Source organism: Engraulis encrasicolus, chromosome 17 (assembly GCF_034702125.1).
Source record: "Engraulis encrasicolus isolate BLACKSEA-1 chromosome 17, IST_EnEncr_1.0, whole genome shotgun sequence".
NCBI lineage: Eukaryota > Metazoa > Chordata > Actinopteri > Clupeiformes > Engraulidae > Engraulis > Engraulis encrasicolus.
Genome location: NC_085873.1, coordinates 35,844,556 through 35,860,376, shown reverse-complemented (window position 1 = coordinate 35,860,376; position 15,821 = coordinate 35,844,556). Strand labels below are relative to the sequence as shown.

At 51.4% G+C, this 15,821-nt stretch overlaps 1 protein-coding gene across 1 annotated transcript; it reads left to right on the top strand.

Moving 5' to 3' along the window:
• Positions 1-12,674: 12,674 nt before the first annotated feature.
• On the top strand, positions 12,675-15,361 carry LOC134467451 (uncharacterized). Its single transcript, XM_063221331.1, has one exon. The coding sequence runs from the start codon at positions 12,675-12,677 to the stop codon at positions 14,835-14,837; it is 2,163 nt and encodes a 720-aa protein (XP_063077401.1). The 3' UTR covers positions 14,838-15,361.
• The last annotated feature ends 460 nt before the right edge of the window (positions 15,362-15,821 follow it).

Sequence of the window (15,821 nt, the reverse complement as noted above, 5' to 3'; positions counted from 1 at the left end):
TGGCTTCCTGGGCCCAATCTGCACCAGCAACTGCACCACCAGCTAGAGTCCGAGCAAAACAATGGGTGCGAAGTAGCCCAGTCCTAACTCGACAGAAAACTGCTACTGCTATGCCTTCAAAGAGTGTCGCGGTCTTAAAACAGATCTATGACGGGTCTTCCACGACATACATAAGCCGCCCGTTATCATGTGAGGAGTGCACCAGGCACAAGGAAATGGTTGGCATGCTGCCGCGTAAGGGACCATTTCAGCCTTATTGGGACCAATTGATGTTGCAGACACTCGTGTACGGCCTAGAGCTTAGAGATGTATGGCAAATCGTGTTACTGACAATCCCAGACGAGTTGCGCCATAAAATGACAAGCGTCGCTGGTCTTACTGATGGAACAATAATAAAACAAGGTACACACGAGACAAAAGAAATGGTGCATGACAAACTTAGGGCTGGGTTAATCAAACTTAGGGGTCCTACACACGCTGACTGGGAAAAAATCACTGACGTTAAACAAGGCGAAAAAGAAGCATTCGAAAAATACGCAGAAAGAGTCTGGGTCGCTTTCCACGAGCACTCAGGCACTGAGCGGCCCACCCGTGATGAGGTTGCCTTACTGCAGCTCATCAAGAATAATGCGGGTGATCATATCCAGCAGGCTATGCTGCTGGGTACCGACCCAGCCGATAAAACGTACGACGCTTTAGTGGACTGGGGCATGAAAATAGAGTCTCGCAATAAAAAGTACCGCGCCGTATCAACCACTACCTGGGTCACCGAAGGCAAAGGCCAGCGCAAACCGAATGAATACTGTCATAACTGCCGCACAAATGCGCATTCCACCAAAAACTGCAAAAACAAACCAAACCCTGATCGCAGGCCAAGATACATTCCGCCCTCTGCGGAAGATGAGCGTATCTTACAGCGTTTTAGCAGCTACGTAAATGGCGGAAGAGCCCAACAAGATAACCAAGGCGCGCGGGTGTCGTACTATCAGGCGTTGGAGCGCGATAGGGCGTACATTTCTGACCGTCTAGCTAATTCACAATAGGGGTTCTTGGCCTCTCTCGGCAGCATTACTGCTGTCGATAACCGAATTAAGATCAAAGCTAGCTTAGGAGGCCAGTTAGCTGACGTTCTGATTGACACCGGCGCTGCATGTTCTTGCACAAATATTCCGCTACCACTGACAAACGAAACAATTCGGATTACTGGTATAGGCGACACAAAAATGACTGCGTACCGAACACAACCAGTTACATTGGATCTAGGCTCTGTTGTCATAACCGAGCCATTATGGTATTTGCCGGAAAACAGTGAGGGAACAGTGCTGGGAATGGACATCATGGGCGAATATGGCTTTGTCATAAAATGTTTCGAGAAACAAATTGAAATAAACATTGATCAGAGCGTAAAGCCCCGCGCGCCCAAACCGCCCGGTAATATGGGGCGTGTGATGTCCATCTCAGTTGAAAAAGATCCAGCGCAACCGCTCATTGACAAACACAAAGGCCTGTGGGCCACACATGAACACGATTGTGGGGAAATTGATTTCGAGGTTGGCATCGAAGGGGACCCGCCCCCTCCTCAGCGACAATATCGAATTAAACCGGAAGCAGAGGCGGCCGTGCAGGAAATCGTGAAGCAACTCGAAGCGAGAAAAATTGTGCGTCGTTGTAGCTCCACCACGAATGCGCCGTGCTTGCCAGTACCCAAACCGAACGGCAAGTGGCGCCTTTGTATTGATTATCAACGCTTGAATAAAGCCCTGCCAAAAGCCACCCCCATAGTCGCTAACCCATCGACGCTCCTAACCACCGTGGCCGCCGACGCAAACTGGTTCACAGTGCTTGACATTAAAAACGGATTTTGGTCAATCAAAGTGAAACGCGAGGATCAGTGGAAATTAGCGTTTACAGTGAATGACGTGCAAAATACATGGTGTAGGCTCCCACAAGGACTACACAATAGTCCAGCCATATTTCACCGAGCGGTCGCAGACATTCTCAAACCACACCTAGACTCAGGACAGGTAATGTCATGTTGGGTTTTTCTGTTTGTGCTGTACATTTTCTGTTGGGCTAGCACCTTTTGCTTGTGAATTACTGTGGGAATTGCTGGACTGCTATGGACTCCGTATATGGACTGGGGATTATTGGTCGGGAGGAATGGACTGATCTGATTGGTGGGACTGACTGATTCGGGGTGGGAGAAATGCTTTTTCTACGCAGGGGATTTGTCACGGAGGAGGAGGGCTTCCTGGGGGCCAAGGCGGCGACGTCACCATGCCGCGACGGAACCGGCACAGCTGATGCGACCACAACAACTCCACCACCACTAGCAGCAGCAAGAGATCCAGCAGATCTGCCGGCGTTGATGATGGGCTCAAACACACACCTATCAAAGGAAAGTGCTTCTCTTCTTCATATCCAGTTGTTGTGTGCTTGAGCTATGTACTAGTCTCCTCCTGGTGCCAGTCGCTGTTGTTTGTTCCGAGGTACCCGGAACTCGAGGAGCGCTGGATGGGAACAGGAGCGGCCGTGGGGAGCCAGGAGGACAGCGACGAAAGACATGATACAACGCTAGCTATCTTCTAAACGAAGGGAAGTGATTGTGTCCTGCTTGTGTGTGTGTGATCTCGGTTACGAGAGACTGCCGGATTCTCAGTGCTGCCGTTGTCATTTCAGAGAGCTTCCTGCGGGACGAGGAGTCGTCACGGAAGGACTGCTGGGAGTTGGTAGCTGAAGACTGTAGCCGGACTGGTGAAGGGATTTCCGTCGGTCACCGTTCCGCCTGGTATCGCATTCGCCACGGCGGACCCAGGGGTCATAAGTGGACTGAAAGCACAGCTAAGTTGTTTTTTGTTTTGTTTTTTTTTGGGTCGGCGTGGGGAAGCCGCCGACCCAACGTGGACTCTTTACTCTGTGTTGGGTAGCAGCCCATCTGCTTGGTACTGAGCAGATCCCCGTGAACTCCTCTTAGATGGTGCAACGCATCATTGCTAAATGAAGTCAGGAATTGTTGTGAGTAGAGTAGTGTAACATACGAGTAGACCTTTTGCTAGCGTGTGGGTTGCTGTTTACTTGTAGGTCCATGACATGTGGTCTCTATGTGGTCATGGGGATACTAATTGGTGTGCTGTGATTCCTAGCTGCATGTGAGTGATCCTTGGTATTGCTGTGCCATCTATTGTGTGCTGATAATGTTGGTTGGGTGTAATTATTTTTGGTTGTTATTTTGATGTAATTTTCTTTCTTTTCTATTATTAACCCGGGGTTTGACTATTCATGATGACTACATTGCTGTGACCATTGTGTGCTGTGGAACTTTGCCATGAACTGGTTGCTGTGTTTAATCCCTGACTGATTGTGCTCTGATGTGCCTAATGTGGGTGTATTGTGGTATTGCATGACTGAAGCCACTCTTGTTCTGGGTCGGGGGTGGGGAATTGTCCGTTACCATCAGTGTGCTGCTGACCCTTGAAAATAAACCTTTAAAACTGATTCTTCTGTTGTGGTGTCTTGTGTCTTCGAGGGGATTGAATCTGTGTAACCAAGTGGTGCGCCACGACAATTTGGCAGTAGTCGGCAGATCCCCTCTTAGGACACAGCACCATGGCTGACGAACCAGCTGGGGCAGCAGCCGGTAGCATGATGATGATACCGTGGTTTTTGGGTGGGCCGTGGGTGCCTAAATATGAGGGGAAGAGTAACCAAACCCCTTTGACCGAATGGAGAAATCAAATTGAAGTCTACTTGAGAGCACAAACTTTGACTGCAGCACAAAAAGTTGACTTTGTAATGAGTGCTCTTCAAGGTGAGGCTAGGAGGGAAATTCAATTACTTAAAGACACTGATAGGGACTCAGAGAGTAAAATATTTGATGCCCTTGAAAAACTGTATGAGGGGGACAAGAGTGTTAGTAAACTCAGATCATTGTTTTTTAAATGCCAGCAGCAGACAGGGGAGGGGGTGGGCCCATTCATCTTGCGTCTCCGCGAGTCCCATTTCAGGTGGCGGAAGAAGGAGCCGGCGGCGGGGACTGATGACGAGTTGCTGCGAAGCCAGATGATCCTGGGACTGTTGCCCGGGGCCGTGCAGACGGAGCTGCAACGCAGAGTACGTCGTGAATCGACCCTAACGTTTGAGGAGGCATGCAAGGAGGCCAAGGCCCTAGAGAAGGAGAGCAAGCAGACAGAAGAGGAGACTTTTGACACCCGGCGGACATACAGCACCCCCCCACAACCTTCTCAACCTGCTCCCCCAGAGAAAGCAGACCCCCTACAAGATTGGAGCAAGCTTAAGGAGGCCTTGCGAGCAGAGTTGGCAGAAGAGCTGCGAGCTCAGGTAACCGATTTAAAAACCTCCCTGCTGTCAGAGATGAGAAACCAGCAGCACAACCGCCAGCAGCCAGAAGCCTCTGGGAGCAGGGGACAGGGGGCCAATCGCCCTCCTCGACGAATGCGGCAGCCCACATGGGACGACCAGGGCCGTCCAATCTGCTTGGGTTGTGGCCAGGCGGGACATATGCTTCGCGATTGCCCGCAGACGAGAGCAGCGAACAGTCGGAGCGTGTTGGAAGAAGGGAAATCGGGGGCTGCGCCGATGCGAACCGCCCTTGTCGGGGAGAGCCCTTCAGTTGAAATTCTGGTTCAAGGAAAAAAAGTCCCTTGCATCCTCGACACTGGATCACAAGTGACTCTGTTCAGTAAGGGCCTGTTCCGAAGTCACCTCCAAGACTCAGAAGTAAAGGAGGTGAGTGACATCCCCTGGCTAACCTTGAAGGCAGCTAATGGGTTAGCTCTACCATACATTGGCTATGCAGTACTGGACTTTGAGGTGGGGGGGGTGGCAGTTCCTGGTAAGGGGGTGGTCGTCGTGGAAGATAAATACCTTCCGCCTGCTTACGGCATTCTGGGTATGAATGTTATCCAACACTGCTGGGAGGGCCTGCGGCAGCAGGGGGGTCACCAACTCACTCTGTTTAAGTCTACACTCCCCAGGGAAGCAGTTGCGGCCTGGGACCAGGCTTTCACGACATGTCGGAGGCTAGAGGCAGCAGAAAACCGGGGACCCAACATCGGCCTTGCCAGACTACGAACCTCCGACCCAATTCGCTTGGCACCCCAGACCGAGACGGCGGTGTGGGCACACGTCCCAGAGGCACCCAGGGCCGACCAGGAGGACGTGCTGTTGGAAGACTGCTACCACGGGGGTCAGGAGTGGTGTGTCGGACGTGCAGTAACTCGGCTGCGGGAAGGCAAGGTGCTGCTTCGGGTGTGTAACCCCCACCCATACCCAGTGGAGCTACCCTCCCGGCGGCCACTAGCTCGTGTAATGCGCCTGGGGTGGGACGACATCCAGGCACCGAATCAGCTGGTCCTGCGTCAAGAAGCCGACGCGGTGGTAGTAGACGTGAGACCAGTGAGTAATCCCCTACCCAGCTACTTGGCTACCCTTCTGGAGCAGACTGAGGGGCTGACTCCTGACCAGTCCAGCCAGCTACATGAACTACTGGAGAGATGGCAGAAGGTGTTCGCTCAGAGTGAGGAAGATTACGGGCGCACGGATGCGGTGTACCACACCATCCCCACTGGCAACGCGGCTCCCATTCGCCAGCGCTATCGACCAGTTCCACCGAATCTCTACAATGAACTGAGGACTCTGCTGCGGGATATGCTGGAGGGCGGTGTCATCCGAGACAGTGCCAGCCCATGGGCATCCCCGGTGGTGTTGGTGAGGAAAAAAGATGGTTCATGGAGGTTTTGCGTGGACTATAGGAAGCTGAATGAAGTCACGCACAAGGACGCTTTCCCACTTCCCAGGGTGGAGGAATCACTGACTAGCTTAAAAAAAGCCCAGTGGTATTCCACCCTTGACCTGGCAAGTGGGTACTGGCAAGTTGAAGTCCACCCAGCTGACAAGGAAAAAACCGCTTTTGCTACCCCAATGGGTCTGTATGAGTTTGAAAGAATGCCGTTTGGCTTATGCAATGCCCCCGCGACCTTTCAGAGACTTATGCAGCGTTGTTTGGGGGGGCAAGTGCATGAATTTTTGTTGATTTATTTGGACGATATTATTTTATACTCACCTGACTTCTCTTCACACCTAGGACATCTGGAGCAGGTGTTCGCCAAGCTGCATGGACATGGCTTGAAGCTGCAGCCGGCCAAATGTCACCTCTTCAAGCGTTCCGTGGAGTACCTGGGCCACGTTGTAAGCGCGGGGGGTGTGGCCACGGACCCCAAGAAGACTGAGGCGGTTCAGGAGTGGCCGGTCCCCAAGACTGTTCGGGAAGTGCGTTCATTCCTGGGGTTCGTTGGATACTACCGCCGCTTCATCTCTGCCTTCTCCCGGAGGGCTGGGCCACTACACGCGTTGCTGAGGGGGGCTGGCGGTAGCAAGACTAGACCCATTGACTGGACCCCAGAATGTGAAGCGGCCTTCCAGGATCTCAAAGAAGCCTTACTGAAGGCCCCGGTCCTGGGTTACGCAGACTTTTCCCTTCCGTTTAGGCTGTACACGGATGCCAGCCTGCATGGACTGGGGGCCGTGCTGGCCCAGGTACAGGAGGGACAAGAACGCGTTATTGCGTATGCAAGCCGGGGGCTCCATGAAACGGAGCGCAATGACCAAAATTACAGCGCTTTCAAGTTGGAGCTCCTGGCATTGAAATGGGCTGTGACGGACAAATTTAGAGACTACCTCTGGGGCTCTACTTTCCAAGTGTTCACGGACCACAGGCCCCTGCTTCATTTGCAGACGGCGAACCTCGGGGCTGTGGAACAGAGGTGGGCGGCCCAGCTGGCAAACTTCAACTTCTCGCTGCACCATAAGCCTGGGGCTGAGCACCAAAATGCAGATGGCTTGTCCAGGCTCAAAGCGGCCGTGGCAGCAGTCATCAACACTAGGGCCGCAGTGGGACCCCAGCAGTTGACCGAATCACAAGAGGGAAGCTCCTGGGCCGACCGGCAGGGACTGGACCCGGAGCTGGCCAAGATTCGTCAGTGGCGGCAAGAGGGGAGGCTGCCTACCCGGGAAGAGCGTCAGTCCCTCCAGACCACTGGGAGGCAACTTCTGGGGGAATGGGAGAGGTTGGAAGTGAGAGATGGAGTGTTGGTGAGACAGCGTCCATCCTACGATGGAGTAAGCGAGGGGGTAGCAATTGTGGCCCCTGCAGCTGAAACGAAGACCTTGTGGAACCAGTACCATGTGGCGCTTGGCCATGCCAAGGGCGACCGGCTTCTGATGGCACTGCAGGAACGGCTCTTCTGGATCGGGATGAGCAAGGATTGCGACCAGTGGAACCAGAACTGTCACCAATGTGTGCTTAGACGTAAAGAGGCTGGGCCCAAGGCACCCTTATGCTCTATTGCAAGTGGCTACCCCTGGGAGACCCTCGCCCTAGACTATTTTTCATTACGGCGCCCAGGGGAAACCCACCAGTACATATTAGTAATTGTCGATCTCTTTTCCAGATACGCCTTTGCTGTGCCCACTACAGACCAGACCGCAGCCACGACGGCAAGGGTGCTGTGGAGGACTGTGTTCCAGCCTTTCGGCTGTCCAGAGCGTATCCTGACGGATCAGGGTGCGGCGTTTGAGGCAGACCTGACCCAGCAGTTGTGCGAACTGTACGGGTGCCGGAAAGTGAGGACGACTCCGTATCATCCCCAAGGAAACGGGGCTTGTGAACGGATGAACCAGACAATCCTCGGCCTGCTGAATACCCTGGAGTGGAGGGAGCAGCCACGGTGGCGGGAGCACCTTCCAGGCCTCGTGCACGCCTATAACAACACGCCCCACAGTGTGACAGGCCTTGCCCCCTTCTTTGTAGTGTTCGGCCGCCATGCCCGTCTTCCGGTAGACCAGACTGCAGGGTTGGTGAGGCCAGAGCAGCGGGTCACCAGGCACGAGTGGGTTCGCCGGCACCATGACCTCCTGCAGGGTGCATACCGGCGGGTGAAGGACCGGACACAACTGCGACAGCAGCAGGACCAGGCACGGCTCAATCGGGGTCGTCGTGCCCAGCCTCTGCTGCCAGGGGAGAGGGTCCTCGTGCGGGACTTCCGCCGACGGGCGCATGGCAAGCTGGGCTACCACTGGAACCCCCAGCCGTATGTAGTCCAGAGCCAGCCCCTGAAGGACCGACCGGTCTATGTGGTGCGGCCAGAAGGGAAGGATGGGCCTGTGCGCACTATCCATCAGAACAACCTGTGCGTCCCACCCAGTGACTGGAGGAGTGGGGCTCGTGGAGGCGCAGGTGAGTGGGTAGATAGGCCCTTAAGGCAGCAGGAAGCTGAGGGAGGGCCGCAGTTGGGGTGGTGGCCAGTGGGTTTCCCCACCGAACCAGCACGGCAGGTGGGAGATGGGGAGGATGGGGGGATGGTGGGCGGTGTCCCAGAGGGTGCTGCTGAAATGGCGTTGGGTCCACGGCGGTCCCAGCGGGCAAACCTGGGGGTGCCGCCCATGAGGTACCGAGACTAGTGGTCGGGACGACCAATGTTTAAGTGGGGGGGAATGTCATGTTGGGGTTTTCTGTTTGTGCTGTACATTTTCTGTTGGGCTAGCACCTTTTGCTTGTGAATTACTGTGGGAATTGCTGGACTGCTATGGACTCCGTATATGGACTGGGGATTATTGGTCGGGAGGAATGGACTGATCTGATTGGTGGGACTGACGGATTCGGGGTGGGAGAAATGCTTTTTCTACACAGGGGATTTGGCACGGAGGAGGAGGGCTTCCTGGGGGCCAAGGCGGCGACGTCACCATGCCGCGACGGAACCGGCACAGCTGATGCGACCACAACAACTCCACCACCACTAGCAGCAGCAAGAGATCCAGCAGATCTGCCGGCGTTGATGATGGGCTCAAACACACACCTATCAAAGGAAAGTGCTTCTCTTCTTCATATCCAGTTGTTGTGTGCTTGAGCTATGTACTAGTCTCCTCCTGGTGCCAGTCGCTGTTGTTTGTTCCGAGGTACCCGGAACTCGAGGAGCGCTGGATGGGAACAGGAGCGGCCGTGGGGAGCCAGGAGGACAGCGACGAAAGACATGATACAACGCTAGCTATCTTCTAAACGAAGGGAAGTGATTGTGTCCTGCTTGTGTGTGTGTGATCTCGGTTACGAGAGACTGCCGGATTCTCAGTGCTGCCGTTGTCATTTCAGAGAGCTTCCTGCGGGACGAGGAGTCGTCACGGAAGGACTGCTGGGAGTTGGTAGCTGAAGACTGTAGCCGGACTGGTGAAGGGATTTCCGTCGGTCACCGTTCCGCCTGGTATCGCATTCGCCACGGCGGACCCAGGGGTCATAAGTGGACTGAAAGCACAGCTAAGTTGTTTTTTGTTTTGTTTTTTTTGGGTCGGCGTGGGGAAGCCGCCGACCCAACGTGGACTCTTTACTCTGTGTTGGGTAGCAGCCCATCTGCTTGGTACTGAGCAGATCCCCGTGAACTCCTCTTAGATGGTGCAACGCATCATTGCTAAATGAAGTCAGGAATTGTTGTGAGTAGAGTAGTGTAACATACGAGTAGACCTTTTGCTAGCGTGTGGGTTGCTGTTTACTTGTAGGTCCATGACATGTGGTCTCTATGTGGTCATGGGGATACTAATTGGTGTGCTGTGATTCCTAGCTGCATGTGAGTGATCCTTGGTATTGCTGTGCCATCTATTGTGTGCTGATAATGTTGGTTGGGTGTAATTATTTTTGGTTGTTATTTTGATGTAATTTTCTTTCTTTTCTATTATTAACCCGGGGTTTGACTATTCATGATGACTACATTGCTGTGACCATTGTGTGCTGTGGAACTTTGCCATGAACTGGTTGCTGTGTTTAATCCCTGACTGATTGTGCTCTGATGTGCCTAATGTGGGTGTATTGTGGTATTGCATGACTGAAGCCACTCTTGTTCTGGGTCGGGGGTGGGGAATTGTCCGTTACCATCAGTGTGCTGCTGACCCTTGAAAATAAACCTTTAAAACTGATTCTTCTGTTGTGGTGTCTTGTGTCTTCGAGGGGATTGAATCTGTGTAACCAAGTGGTGCGCCACGACAGTAACTCATTACGTTGACGACATAATGATTGCTACAGAGGGCTCTCTTAGCAAACACTTGGAAGTCGTTGATGATGTCCTTACGACACTGAAAAGAGCAGGGTTCAAACTGAATCGTGAAAAAGCGCAAATCGCAAAAACCGAAGTGCAATACTTAGGTTACACAATCACTCCAAGCCAGCGTGAACTGACAAACAGTAGGCGAAAATGCATTGCAGAGCTACCGCGCCCCTACACAGTCAACTCTCTCCAAAAGGTGTTAGGGACCGCAAACTATCTCCGCGATTTTATCCCTAACTTCGCTGACGTGGCCAGACCCCTGTACGCTCTACTGAAAAACAAACCAAAGCCAAACGATGTCTTAGACTGGACCTTCCAGCAGGAGCAGGCATTTAATACACTGAAACAGCAGCTGTGTTCCGCTCCTGCGCTAGGCCTGCCTAATACATCCAAGACGTTCCACATCCAAGTAGATGCGTATGAAGCGACTCTCAGTGGCGTTCTTGCTCAAGAGCACGGAGGAAAATTGCGCCCCGTAGCTTACTACAGTCGGAAAATGTCCCCTATCGAAATAGGCTTTGACCCGTGCTGTCGACAAGTGCTTGCAATACATTGGATGATAACTGCCACCGAACCAATCGTGGGCTTTCAGCCCCTCGTCGCTCACACAATGCACACACCGGTGAAAATGGTATTGGAGGGCAGAATAAAAGGTGTGTCAACACAAAGACTCGCTCGATGGTTAACTGACATCCAAGCGCGTGACATCACCGTCGAACACACACGCATACTTCCGCATTTACTCGGGGACATTGAGGGCACTCCACACGAGTGCCAGCCCACACCAGAATATCCCAGTCCCGTGTTAGATGCTGAAATCCCAGGGCAAACGCGCGTGTATGTTGACGGATCAAAATACATGGACAATGGAGAATACCACGCGGGTTGTGCAGTGTGGGCTCCCGAACCCCCCGACCCAAATGTCAAAGAGCTGTTGTTTAAACTACCGTCGTCAGTCTCAGCACAAGAAGCTGAGCTAATTGCGTTGTTAGAAGCAATTAAAGCACATCCACAGCCGCTGTGCATCTACACGGACAGTCGCTATGCGTTCGGGGTAGTGCATGATTTTATGACACAGTGGCAACTGCGCAACTTTCTCACATCAGCTGGTACTCCCGTGAAACATTTTGACACGATCACCGCCATTTGGGATGCAGTGCAGGCGCACACTAATGCGATTTCCGTCGTGAAAGTTAGAGCGCACATAACCAAAGATCCTACCATCCATGAGCAAAATAACAACCACGTCGATCAGCTTGCAAAACAAGCCGCACTGACAGGGAAACCATGGGAGCCACTTACTATGCCTGTGCATTTAATTGCCGCCATCTCCGCGACCCCCATTGATTTGAAACAATACCAGAAAGATTTATGGGTTTCTGACAATGAGCTTGTGCCATACTTGGAAAGCAAAAAACCAAGAATAAACATTCAGGATGGCGTCGTGCTTTTTGATAACCAATATGTGGTGCCACGAGCATTACGTAACCCGGTCATCAAAATGTATCACGAATATGCGCATGTAAACTCTGCAAGTACGGCACAACTCATCGAACGCTTTTTCTGGTGGCCTACACTGGCCTCCGACGTTACAAGTTGGTGCGACGATTGTGTGGTTTGTGCCGCAGCGAACCAAGGCAAGACTGGACGCACCAACTTTCGCAGACCTACACCCCCCAAAGGCCCATGGCAAAACTTACAAATGGATTTCATTGGTCCATTGCCCGCAGCACGGGGAGGGTATCGGTACTGTCTTGTAATAGTTGACAAATTCTCCAAATGGGTCGAAGCTATTCCAACAAGGAACAATACCGCGCACACGGTAGCGCGGATATTGGCCAACCAAATTGTTCCTGTTTACGGGGTCCCACTTCAGGTGGAATCGGACCAAGGGACGCATTTCACCGGAAATGTAATGAGAAACATGTGCAAATTGTTGAACATCCGCCAAAGATTACACATTCCTTATCGACCACAGAGTTCAGGAATGGTGGAAAGGGCCAATCGCACAATCAAAGAGCAGATCTCAAAACACATCACGCAAAACAAACGCACCTGGCTGGACGCCCTCCCCACAGTATTAACCATACTAAGGGCCACTCCATCCAGGGCCACGGGCATTAGCCCCTTTGAGCTTATGACAGGCCGAGTCATGAGGCTGCCCATCGACCCACATATCTCCCCAAATGACCTGGGACCACTGACTGTGGCCACACAGCAAACAGTTCTAACGCAAATACAAGAACGCCTCAAGGTGCTCTACGCACAGGCGGCTCTAAAGCAACAGCAATCTGATTTGAGAAATGACACTCACTTTAACCCTACGGCCGAAAGGAAATTTGAGGTGGGAGATATGGTGATGGTCCGCGTGTTTGTGAGAGAAAACTGTTTTGCCCCTCACTGGCACGGCCCATATGAAGTTAAAGCTGTGTGCAACAGTTGTCTGGCCTTGACTGTGAGAGGGAAGGTGCGATGGTACCACATGGTGCAATGTAAAAAGTTTAGAGGCTCATCTGATCAATAACTCTGCTTTGTTTGTTTTACAGGCAAGCTAATGCCATTCCATGGATGCCGGACAATCGGAAAGTGTCGGGCTCGACATGTATCCGACCCGGCCAACGAGTTCAACTCACCCATAACTACGGGTGCGGGAGATGGGTTTGGAAATTCTTCAAGGGGCCAGAACACACTGATCTCACTATACTACCTACCAAACAAAACATAGCCTGGCCTCCCGGCGTAGCGCCGGATCAAAATTGCAACACCCAAATATGCTGTAATGAAGGTTCCACCCATCCTCCCTCCAAATCCCTTGTAGGCTATACACCACATCCTGAAGAACTACAAAACAGCACCGCGTGGTACCAGTTGAAAAACTTCCCACACACTAATGTTGGTGCTATGTATATACTCTATCAGATAAAGAATGATGGAAAAGATCCGAAAAAGTGCTACCGCACAAAGGACCTTGAACCAGCAGCATACCGGTGCATGCACATGGCACCCCATAACCTCACACATATATTCTATAATGACATAACGTATAACCTGTCTCTTCCCCTCACAGATGAAAGCCGACCAAAAACTTTTGTGTGGACCGCACGAAAAGAAGGAGTGTACTGTGTAGGCAGCTGCCTACACAGTAACAATTCGTACACCACACCTTTTAATTGCACATGGGAATCAAAAAATTGTTTCAATTTGACTACATGTGGTTATAAACGACCAACTCAATGTCCCACACTTCATCCAACACCCACACATGGACTGATTAAGGGTAGCATGAACAAAACCTTGTTGCACAATGTCAATTTAGTAATGGCACATATCTCATACAACATTTCAAACATACTGACTGCATACACTACACATTGTGACACGAAAGGGGACACACACACATGGCTACAGTCACGCATCGATGATCTAGTTGCTGATTACCAAACCAGACTGGGTGCTCAAGTAAATTCAATGCGTAAGAAAAGAGATTTACTCTCACAAATATCTGGCCTTTTCGCTAATTCGGTAGTAAATACGTATAGAATCAATGGACAGTCCCAGTACACAAGTTGGCTGGCAAGCCAGGTGGCCACCGGTTTCCAGCACCTCACTAACTCCAATGAACGAATCATTAAGGCTGTACGGTCCGAAGCGCAGGCGCTACTGACCACTAGTCTTGCATTGTTTAACCAAACACACACTATCGAGCGTGACGTAGCCTGCAGGGCATTTGCACAAGATTTGTTTACAGCTGCCCGTCAAGAGATTTTAGACTTGCGCCTGCACAAAGTGCCCAAGCATGCGCTACAAGATCTTATAGAGATCTTGGATTTACATAGGTGGTTTGAATCTGACAAAATGAAAGATGTACAGTATTCTGAATTATTGACCACTTTGATGATGTATACGGGCAAAGAATGCCCCGGTTGTATTGGATTCTTTGCCACCTTCCCTCTCATACATCCTGATCAAGTTTTCCCAAATTCCACTACCATACATTCTATTGGGGTGGTGGCAAACAATCAGGTGTTAACGTGGGACCACCTTGCAGGGTATATGACCGTTGGTAAAACCGAGACACTGTTCACCACCCGAAATTGCTGCCATGAGACCACCAAATATGTCATCTGTACTTGTAATACTTTGCAACCATTTGCTTTCAATGATTCCAAGTTGATAAATATTAGGTCTCTTCATGGATATTCGGACGCCGTTCAAGTGTCCAGCACACAGTGGTGTGTTATCAGCGAGATGAACTCTTTCTCCTATGGTGGGCTGACATGCCCCGCCAACCACAGCTTCTGTCTGGAAGTGACAGAGGACTTTTCGATGGGGGCGCTCAGCATCCTTGGGAGAACCCCCCTGGACTCTGACCTCTCTCCTTGGTGGGAGGACAACTTCTATGAGGAGGGAACTCAGGCGCTGGCAGACACCATGACCCTGGTACAACAGCTCATCCAGCAGGTGGATTACCACCTTAACCAGGCCCAGGTACAAGCAAACCTGGCCGAGAAGACTGCAGAGCTCCTCACCAGTTCCACCACTCACGCCGCGGAGGCGGCGTACACCTGGTGGGATTGGATCTTCAGGGGTTGTGTACTTGCCAGTGCCATCATCCTCCTCCTCACGCTGATACAGTGCTGCTACTTCAGACACCTCATCCGGTCCTTGAAAAAGGACTCAGAGGCAGCACTGTTGGTCAGCAAACTCCTCACACCTGTTACACGTCAGTGACAAGCCGGTGGGGGGCATCTTTCACCGATCACGATGGACACTGACTGTTACCTTCGTGTACCGAGGGCCATCTGTAATCCCCCCCACTGTCTTGACCGTTCTATGACCACTGACATCATCGTCATCCTCATCTTCATCCTCATAATCATTACCTACGAGTTCCTGAGGAATCTCACATTTCGTTGCTTTTCTACCATTCATGTGTTTGTTTACTGTTTTTGCTATCTTTAAATTACAAAGACAAACTTTGCCTATCTGACGTTTGAATCACAAGGACGCGCAGCGGGACAATGCCCTCTGTTCGAAGATGCCAGCTGTTCAAACTCGCCCCCTCCGGGGTGGGAAACTCGACCCTCTCAGGTGAGGGAGGCATCCAGTGGTTGCGCGTGCACAGGAATACCACGTGCCCAGGAGAGACGTGGGCCAGATGTATTAATATGTGTGGTTTAAACGCGTAATATGATGTATTGAGAATTCCATTATGTGTTTGGTATCAATCTGATGGTCGTGATGCGAGTGGTGGCAAGGTCTTGGTTTTAAAACGGTCTTTAGGCAAATTATTAAAGATTTAGAATCATAGGGGTTCAATGGGAAGTCGGGCAAAGGCCGACCCCTCGAAATTACAATAACCCTGCCCAACGAAATATTCGTAGCTCATTGGTTACCTGACCAAGGTGTCCCACGTGACAAATATGCATTTAAGATGGAAGTAACATATTACGAGAGGTAACTGTATTCAGGACCTCCTCAGATATCTCGTCTGTGTAGCCCATTCTTCCTTGTTCAGGTATGCATTGATTTCTTTCAACATTGTATTCTGTCGTAGTCGTATTGTTGACAAAGTAGATCTTGTCTTATAATAAACTTTCATAAAAATATGGGGAAGAATTCCGTTTGGTCTATTCATATGTTTATTGATCTGGTAAGTAGGCAGTAAGGTTTATTCGCTGTGGATGGAGCGAGGCACACATACTTTGGACTAAG

What these genes read in the sequence shown, in the direction of transcription:
- LOC134467451 (XM_063221331.1), top strand. Translation starts at nt 12,675, where the DNA reads ATGCCGGACAATCGGAAAGTGTCGGGCTCGACATGTATCCGACCCGGC.